Raw genomic sequence first — 9559 nt, forward strand, 5'->3', positions numbered from 1 at the left:
CCCCAATAAATAAGACTTGCAACCCTCCCCTCTCCCCCACTTGATTGAATGTGCTCATGTGCAACTGGCAAATATACAGACTCTTCCACCATTTATATCACCCAATAATGGTTAATGAAGTACAAGCTCCAAAGTGACTGTAAGACTGTATGTAATCTCTCTCTTTATAGAGGTACTTGTTTGGAGTGGCATCAAAAAAGGACCCCCTCGCAAGCTGAAGTTTCCAGAGGCTGAAGTTGTTATTTCAGAAGTCAAAAAGAACCTATAAGTTTCATTAGTTTATGCACCTCAAGATTTGTTGTGTTGCCTTTGTTTGGATGTTTAAAGGAACAGTAAAAAAAAACTAAAGAGATGAACTGATCTTAGAAAAATATTTTTTTAAGAAAGCAAAAGATGTGAGGCCTAGGACATATGCTATTCTTCTCATGTACCATCCGAAATGCAAATGAACATGGAACATTATAAATTAGTGAGTTGCATGCATCTGGAATGGCACATGAAAAGAACAGCAATTTTATGTCTTATATAGTTCAACAAGCTCTCATATTGGGAATTGGCATGTACTATTAACAAATGGGGTAATTACTTGGCTAGAGTCATGACAAGGGGACTAAAAGGTTTTAAAAAGATTCTGAAAACCTAATGATCCCCAACCTCAAAAATACCATACTTTTAAACTTTTTAGTACCAATTTCACAACAATATGCTCACACAGTGTTAATAGAAATGTGTACCTAATACCCCAATCCTTTTTGCTTGTTTGCATTCAGAGAAAGGGTTCCATATTAGTCCTGCTCCCTAAACAGCTGGTTTAACATAATTTATCCAGCATTGGAAAGACTTCTGGATACTTAGCAAACAAATTATGGTGTTTCTATCCACCTCTGTGAATATGGTATTTTTGTGGTGTAGAGTTTTAGCATCAGATATTTTGTGGGGTTTAAACATACTAAACTGATTATTTTTGTTCAATTTTTATTTTAGTTTCGGGTCCCATTGTCCTCCCTAATATGTAGTACCATCCTTCCCTCCCCTGTGACAATTGTTATCACAAATGTTTTTAGTCAATACTAGTTTCATGGTAGCCATGCCATACAGCAGAATGAAGGATTGTAATTAAACCAACTAATGGTTTTACAAGCTAGATGATGGCTGATATGTTATTGGTATGTTACAGCATTGACTTGGCATTTTGTATTAGTATTACTTTTTTTTCTGAATACCTTTTGTGAAAAAAACACATCTTGGTTATGTTAATGAAATAAAATATGCAAAATGTAGTGTGCTTTATTGTTTCTACAATGTTTTTTTATAATACTCATCTACAAAAAAGTTGGTGTGTGTGTTTGGGGGGGGGGGGGATTGTAAGGCTACATTTCATTCATATTCTATTAATAATATGAGAGAAAAACAAAGCTGTGTCTAACACAAAAAAAGACAACAAAAAGTTTTCATCAATTCATGATGAGGATTGTTTATTATCTATAGGTTTTAGGACTACTAGGAATTATCTGATAAGCTTTAACTATACGTATGGAGAGATAAAAAGCTATTTCAAATAGTTTTAAACAAATTGAATTGAAATTACTATTTTTTCTATCTCTCTTAATTACAAAAATTCAGACTTATGGTTCTGTAATTCATTTAGTCTGGCCATTGGCAGAAGACACGCTATCTTTTGGAGGGCCTGTCCTGAGAGAAAGCTCATGTCGGCTATTACTGGGGAAAATAGATTGAAGCTCAAAAATGCCAACATCCCCACTACCACCAGATACCCCTCATGAGGACAATGGCTAACTAGTGAGTTACATCAGGTCAAAGGCAGGGAAACAAGCCAAGTGAGGCCATTGATTTCATGGTTTAAGGTGAACTATATCTTCCATTATCAATTTCTAGTGAGATTTAGATGGAAAACTTTGGCAAAAATTTTATATAAGTATCTTTTTTTTCAAATTAGCTAGTAAGTTTGGTGTTTATTCTGGAACCACTTAGGTACTGCTGGCAAAAACCATGAAATCAAATTGTCCTTAGTCAGGTGGGCTGGAAAATTGCTCTGTCCTTTTGACGCTCACCTAAGCATGCAAATCACAATCTGTTTTTTTTTTGGCTTTCACTCTGAGCAGATTCTTAAACAAGAGTGAAGCACCTAGTGCAATTATTTTCATGGCATGAGGTTGAAGTAATTCTCTTACACATTCATATCCCCCCATCAGTCCATACAGTCCTATCAAAGAGGCTCGCTAGCACCACTCTAATATATAAATACATTTCACTAGTTTCGAAAAGGTTTTCTTTACAAAAAATACTTAGAATTGTTTTTTTTTTGTACACACATAACGGGAAGCACTACTAGGGAGTAATCAGATTTTGAGGACTCGGTGCCCTGGATGTTACAAAGATGATACGGATTTTACCACTCTGACGGAGCAGCATCATTTATCTGCAAGAAGAAAAAAATTAAAGCTTTTCAATAAATCACCCTTTGTGTGGGGTAAACAGTATGCCTTTTTCAATACCTTTTTTTCACAAAAACAAAACAAAGATAAGTTAAATAAAGTATAGTCAGCCATATTTTTTTTTCAATGAAAACAATAGAAAAGGTGTGGCTAACAAGGCTTTTTAAGTTTTATTAATAGTCTGTAAACAAGTGAGGGGGCATCATATTAAGCATCTCATCCATGTCACTTACCTGTCTAATGAGATCCTGAATATTCTTTTGTTTCAAGGAAAATTAACTCTGTGAAGGCAAGAAACAATGTCAGAAAACACCCAGCAGCCCATTTAAATATGCTTGGCCTGGCTACCACAAGACCTTTAAAACCCAAAACTCATTGTGTGTAGGTCAGTCAGCAGTTAGTAAGTTTGTAGCCTGTGAAACAGGCCCTTGAAAAGTGCCCCAGAAAGCTCCAGGAAAAGCCATTCTATTAGATGTAGCACTTGGCCAAAAAAGAGAGATTGGGGCAAGAAGCTTGGCTCAAAAATCAGGTTTTCTGTCTTTTCACGCAACTAGCGCCTGTTGGGGGGGGGGGGGGGGGGGGGCTAGTCAGTTTGTAGCATCAATTCATCAGTTAATTCAGAATTTTGTATTTAGTTTACCTTTTAGCTTTTCTTTGGGTAAGTCATCCAGCTCCATTTGGAACTTGAAGGGAGTCTCTGCCACTGGCTGAAGATGGAACACACAAGAAGGATTAATGCTATACATATCAAACCAGGTAAAACAGCATAAAAAAACTTGCAACTATATTGTTTGTAATATATATGAGACACATATGAATTGTGATCTTGACATCGCTTATCTAAAAGACAAAAGGAAACTACTTGCTTGGTGAGTTTTAGCTACACTTAGCTAGGGGGAGCTTATGGACAAACAGGCCCACTGGCAGGATTTTTAGCGGTTTTGGGAGCGGTTTGTTTACCCATATAGTGGACCATTTTGTCTTGGGTAGGTCGTCCTAGCTCGCAGTGGTACCCAATTTATGTTTATTATAGAGGACCTTCAAGTAAACCTTTCCGTCAATCCTTTGATGCACCTAGTATATACTCTGTGTTTGGTAGGAAATTTTCCATCTTTTGCCCCAGAAAGATATAAAGTAAATGTAGGAAATTTAATTCAAAATAAGAACTACACTATTTTGTTATCTTAGTTCATTGTGCACAATGGGCCCAATGGGAAGGTCGTGATAAGCAAAAAGTCTAACATTTGGCCCCCTCTCAACTTTGCAACAGTTGAGGGGAGGTCCCATGGGCCCAGGCTAGCTACATGCTTTGTCATGCATACGGAAGTTACCTCATCAGCAGGATCATAATACTGCTCAAGGTATGGGTGAGCAAGAGCCTCTTCAACTGTAATTCTCTTGTTGGGGTTAAATGCTAGCAAGTTCTCTATGAGGTCAAGAGCTATGGAAAAAAAGGGTAGACAGTAACATCAGCACATGATCCGAAAAAAAGGATAGATTTTGACATAGTAAAAAAGCAAGTAACTCAATGTACAGTAAAATAATTTCTTATGACTCACCTTTGGCATCTGCATTTGAGAAAAGTTTGATAAAAGGCGTCTTGGGTTTGTACGGGAGCGACTGCAGGTAGCTACGAGCCTGGAAAAAACAAAATTCCGTATATATATCTTATATAATGTGGGAGCCAGTATACAAGGGGATGGAGGAAGAACAAGAACTACATCTGAGTGTAAAACAAAGTCTATGTTGGGGGAAGTTCACATGGCTAGTCTGGCTAGTGTAACTGTCAACACAACCTGGACAGATATTTTGTGAAATCGGGTGAAATACAGTAAATACATAATGTGAAAAAAAACAAGAGAGCCAATGTGGGTGAATACAGACAATGTATGAACATTCTCACAAAAAATCAGGCTTGTGATGAAGTCCAAAATCCTGTGACACTGGCCTAATGCAGGTGAGTGGACAGCTGTTGGCTAGGTCTTCCTAGCAGCATAATAATAAAAAATCTCACTTTTTCATTCTTTATGCATAGCAGATCATCTGCAATGGGCGAGCCAAGAACATTAAGGATAAGGTTTAACTGGTCAAGATCTGCACGCTCAGTTAAGGGATATTTCCATCCAGGCAGAGCCAAATGCATAAATTGTTTACATAGGGATGAACGTTTAGCCTTGTAACTATCCACTTATGTGTATAAAACAAACACAAACAAATAAAGAATCTTTCAGAAACACTTTTCCACTATTTCCTATCAAATGACACCTACAAAAAAAATGAATTCATTGATTGCTAGAGGAAACAAAGGGACTGATTGTTTATAAGAGAATAACATGCATATTATATATATCTCAGTACAATGAAAAATATTCCAGGGTCTTACTAGATTTGGGAAACAAACTATAATAATAAAAAAATCCTCAAAATAATCAAGCAACCTCTCAGTCCCTTGCCATATTGCTCAATCAAAGTTCCATGTATAGGTAAAAATAGATCAAAGTGCCATGTATAGGTAAATACAGATCAAAGTTCCATGTATAGGTAAAAATAGATTACAGTTTCATGTATAGGTAAATACAGATCAAAGTTCCATGTATAGGTAAATACAGATCAAAGTTCCATGTATGGGTAAAAATAGATCAAAGTTCCATGTATAGGTGAAAATAGATCAAAGTTCCATGTATAGGTAAAAATAGATCAAAGTTCCATGTATAGGTAAATGCAGATCAAAGTTCCATGTATAGGTAAATACAGATCAAAGTTCCATGTATAGGTAAAAATAGATCAAAGTTCCATGTATAGGTAAATACAGATCAAAGTTCCATGTATAGGTAAATACAGATCAAAGTTCCATGCATAGGTAAATACAGATGAAAGGATACAATGTTTTCCAGGAAATAGAGGTCTGTTGGCTAGCATCTCCGCCAGAATACAGCCCACTGACCAGATGTCAATAGCCTTGCTATAACCTTTGGAGTTTAGCATGATTTCTGGTGCCCTGTACCATCTAGTTGCAACATACTCCGTCAAAAAACCAGTATGATCATGGTCTGGGTCAGCAATGCGTGCCAAACCAAAGTCACAAATCTGGGAAAAAAACATGCATAATATTTAACTATTATTTGCCAAAGTCACAATGAACAGTGGTAAATAGTCCTCTCAGTGCTATTGGTTTAGTATATTCTTTACAGGGACAGAACTAAAAAAAAAAAAGAAGTTTAGTTTAGATTCCCAATAAGTGTTTTTACATTAGAATATTTTCAAGAATATAAAATTTCAAGATTAAGCTGCGTCAGATAGAAACCCAGACATTACAGCGATGGATCTGTGTCAAGCATCAACTGAGATACTAATGATTTAGAAATGTGACTTTCTGGGCCAACTTTGCTCATCTACTCATTACCCAGTCTGCAAAGTCATTGGAACAGATGGTTAGCTGATTTCTTGACTATTTTTGTTCTGTCTCCCTGATTGCTGACATTATGATTTTAAAGTACACCTAGAACATAGAAAACTGGAAGAGTGTATGGGGATAAGGTGATTGTTATTTAGTCACAGCATTTTGGGTATAAATAATGTTATCTAAAAGTTGTTCAAGAAAAATGATGCTGATTGTTAGTTTAAAAAATAATAATAATAAATATGGCCCTTGCAACACTGTTATTAACATCCATGATTGACAACTTTTGAATTTAAAACCTAAAAATTTTTCAGGTGTTTTTGCTGAAATTTCAGTCCGTATTAGGCCACCATTTAGTGTTTATCCCGCTCTCACCTTGAGATCACAAGTAGTGTTCAGCAACAGATTGCTAGGTTTCAGGTCCCTGTGAAGAACATTAGCGGAGTGGATATACTTCAGCCCACGCAGTATTTGGTAGAGGAAGTAGCAAATATGGTCATTGCTCAGCCTCTGGGTCTTCAGCAGTTTGTACATGTCAGTTTCCATCAATGGCTGGACGATATAACTATGTGGTATGTAGTCAAGGCACAACAATCGTTGGCATGTCATTGTAGAAACATCAATTTTTTTTACTTCAGGTGGTAAAAAGTGCAAATGAATCATTGTGGAATTTATAAAAGTAAACATGTTTAAAAAGGTTATTGCTATTAATGTCTAGACGATGTAACTATGTGGTGTCATGGAAACCCTGTGAACTTCAAAGAGACCTGTTATTCTTCTCTTATTTTGAGTTATCTATCCAAGACGGTGCACAAGTCAAGTACAGTACAAGAGGTTTTATGGAGTAAATGAAGAATTGTTATTTGCATAAATACCGTACTTCGATCTTTAGCAAAATTTTCAGTATGATGCAGACTCGTACAAACGCTACTATACTTGCCATAAAAGCTCACAGAGTTTGTTTGAAAAAGCTCTATTGAATTTATTGAATATTATTCTATTGAACTCTATTGAACTATTGAATTTAAGGGACGCTGGACCCTTTAAAAATATACATGGTTGTATAAAACTATCTTTCTAGGGCTGTAGACCTCGGGCTGTAGAGCTCAGATATAATGGCAAAAAAACATGCGAAGTGATAAAGATGACCATTAAAAGTAAGTAAATAAAAACAGTAAAGTTTCGAATAAAATAATAAACAATTTGTGCCTGAATATGCCATTCATAGATTTCGTCCATGTGCTTTCTTGACTGTACGCTTGGTTTGTGCACCTTTTTGATCATGTGGTTGGTTCAACATCAGAGAGCGCCTATTGTTGTTTGAAGTTCGCTGGGTTTCCTAACTAACTCCCTCTACTAACTATGGTGTTGTGTAGTCAAGGCAAAACAATCATTGGCAGGTCAGTTTAGAAAATCGATTTTTGATTTCAGGTTGTAACAAGTAGAAATGAATCATTATGGAATAAAAAAAGGAAACTGTTATAAATGGTTATTGCTATCAATGCCTGGATGATATAACTATGTGTTGTGTAGTCAAGGCAAAACATTGATAGGCCAATATGCCATATAATAAACACTTTAAAAATAATAATTACTAATTGATAACAAAATCAGCCAACTATTTCAACAGTGTATGGACACAATAAATCCCAGAATATGTTAATCTATCAGAAAATTGCCCCTGCATGTTTTATCAACATATGTGCTTTAAATAAAACTTTAAAAAATAGCAATTAGCTAAATCTTAAACAGAGCAAAGCAGATTTTTGGTGTCAAGTTTTTTGCTATCAAAGTAGGATCCTGACAAATCGCTGCTTGTAGGTTCTGGCCAACAATTGGGCCATCAAATTGGTAAATGTAAATCCAACACCACATCCTAAAAAAAGCCTACCAAACCAGACGAAAATAATATATATATATACATAAAATATAAATAAGGCCTAGAAAGCGACAAACAAAAAGGGAAAAAAAAAACAGCTAAAATAAATTAATGGATGTCAGGAAGTAAACATTCAGAAAGCTGATAGCGGTGGTAGTTGATGACGAATTAAACAGACATAACTACTAAAACTATCTGGAAATGTAGACACAACTAAACTAAATCACACCAGTTTAGAAATTGCACAGTGATAATTGTGAACAAACAGGTAGGTATTACTGGTGCAAAGCATAAAACATTCATGACAGTGTTATATTGTTTTTTTTATCATTTTCATGCCTGACTAAATCATCAAGAGGGAAACGAATGTAAGGGTCTTATCTTAAGTAAAGCAAAACAACATGGCATGGCAAACAGCTAACACCTGGTAGCTGTTATTTCTTTTTTTATCGTGTTTTTATCGGTGTTGTTCGATGGAATGAATTTACGATATAAATATATATGATGTATATTTGGGTTGTCAATTCTAACAAGTACTTAACCACATTTTCTGCACTTATGTATAAAGAGAAACATATCGAAGTTTGGTGAAATGTAGTTCAAAGGTGCAACCTTCATTCATAAATATTCAAGGTTCTTGGTTATTATTTAAAAGCAATAAAATTTCAAGCATTTAGACAATAACGCATGGTTACCTAAATTGCTCGCGGAACCAATCACTCGGCTAACTATACAGCACCGAACTATCTGGTGTAAAGGAATAGCTTATTATATTTAATGTTTACAGTGAAACTGCAGTGAGTTTTAACTGCTGACTTCCTCGTCTAGACAACAAGTGGGATAGGTTATAGCAAAAATTATGTACATGACGACAGTTTTGGAGAATTCCATTCGAGGAGCAAAATGAAAAAAATGCAACAGCTAAATCTTGACACCGCAAGTTGCAAAGGATACATATCTTTCATATCCTCGGCTCTCGGGGCTCGTATGATGTCCAGTATTCCTATAATCTGTAGCAAGATAAATCAAGACAGGGAGTTAATGGAATTTAGTTTCAAATGGTCGGGGTAGTAGAATATCAGATGACCAAATCCAATGGCCTTGGCATAACATTGCAAAACGAATGCGGCTTACGTTTTCATGCTTAAATCTGCTCAAAATCTTGATTTCTCTGAGAGTCCTTTGGCAGTATGTTTGGTGCTCAAAAGGGCTAATCTTCTTGATAGCGATTCTCTCTCCGGTCGTATTATCAACACCAGCCCTGCAACGGAAGAGAGCCATTTGAGCAACGAGAAAAAAAAAACTCAAGCGACAAATAAAACGCGTGCGAAAAGAACAACGGCGAGTCAAATTCGCGATTAAACTTGAATAATAATACAAGAGAACATACACAACCATTCCATACGCTCCTTCTCCGATGTAGTTCAAATTTGTATATCGTGGTGCAACATCGAAAACTTGGCCGCGAACGACCTCCGGTCCTGTGCTAGCCGCCATGTTGTTTGGCTGAGGTTCCGTTCTAGCATGCAAACGAGGCTAGTCAGCCCGGACGCGCCCTGCAGCGACCTCAATGCGGGGGAGGGGAGGGTACCAAACATACAAACACCTCAAGGTGTTTGGTTTCTTACCCAATAATAATCATACGAAGCGCCACCGGACTCCGCTTGTGGATTAAGTATTAGCAAAATATTAGAATAAGAGCACCCCTTCCCCCAAAAAAGTCAGAATAACGCAAATCATTTGGTGTTTCTCAGGTTTTTTTTTATATTTGTGACGTCAACATATTGTCCTATCTTCTCTAAATGGCAGACTGTATGTTCTAGC

General features: G+C 36.4%; 1 protein-coding gene across 1 annotated transcript; it reads right to left on the minus strand.

The window, feature by feature from the left end:
* Window positions 1–1448: 1448 nt before the first annotated feature.
* Window positions 1449–9275, minus strand: LOC5508961 (mitogen-activated protein kinase 1). Its single transcript, XM_001629448.3, has 11 exons — window positions 9126–9275; window positions 8870–8996; window positions 8690–8745; window positions 6232–6421; window positions 5339–5543; window positions 4471–4550; window positions 4016–4094; window positions 3788–3897; window positions 3097–3163; window positions 2690–2737; window positions 1449–2440 (listed from the first exon to the last, which is right to left on the minus strand). The coding sequence occupies exons 1-10, from the start codon at window positions 9230–9232 to the stop codon at window positions 2694–2696; spliced, it is 1065 nt and encodes a 354-aa protein (XP_001629498.2). The 5' UTR covers window positions 9233–9275; the 3' UTR covers window positions 1449–2440; window positions 2690–2693.
* Between the last annotated feature and the right edge of the window lie 284 nt (window positions 9276–9559).

This window comes from Nematostella vectensis, chromosome 4 (assembly GCF_932526225.1).
Source record: "Nematostella vectensis chromosome 4, jaNemVect1.1, whole genome shotgun sequence".
NCBI lineage: Eukaryota > Metazoa > Cnidaria > Anthozoa > Actiniaria > Edwardsiidae > Nematostella > Nematostella vectensis.

What these genes read in the sequence shown, in the direction of transcription:
- LOC5508961 (XM_001629448.3), bottom strand. Translation starts at nt 9,232, where the DNA reads ATGGCGGCTAGCACAGGACCGGAGGTCGTTCGCGGCCAAGTTTTCGAT. An exon ending in GCCGAGGATATGAAAGATAT is followed by an intron (nt 6,422 to 8,689) that starts GTATCCTTTGCA and finishes CATACCACATAG; the next exon opens with TTATATCGTCCAGCCATTGA. An exon ending in ACCCAAAGAAAAGCTAAAAG is followed by an intron (nt 2,738 to 3,096) that starts GTAAACTAAATA and finishes TTGCCTTCACAG; the next exon opens with AGTTAATTTTCCTTGAAACA.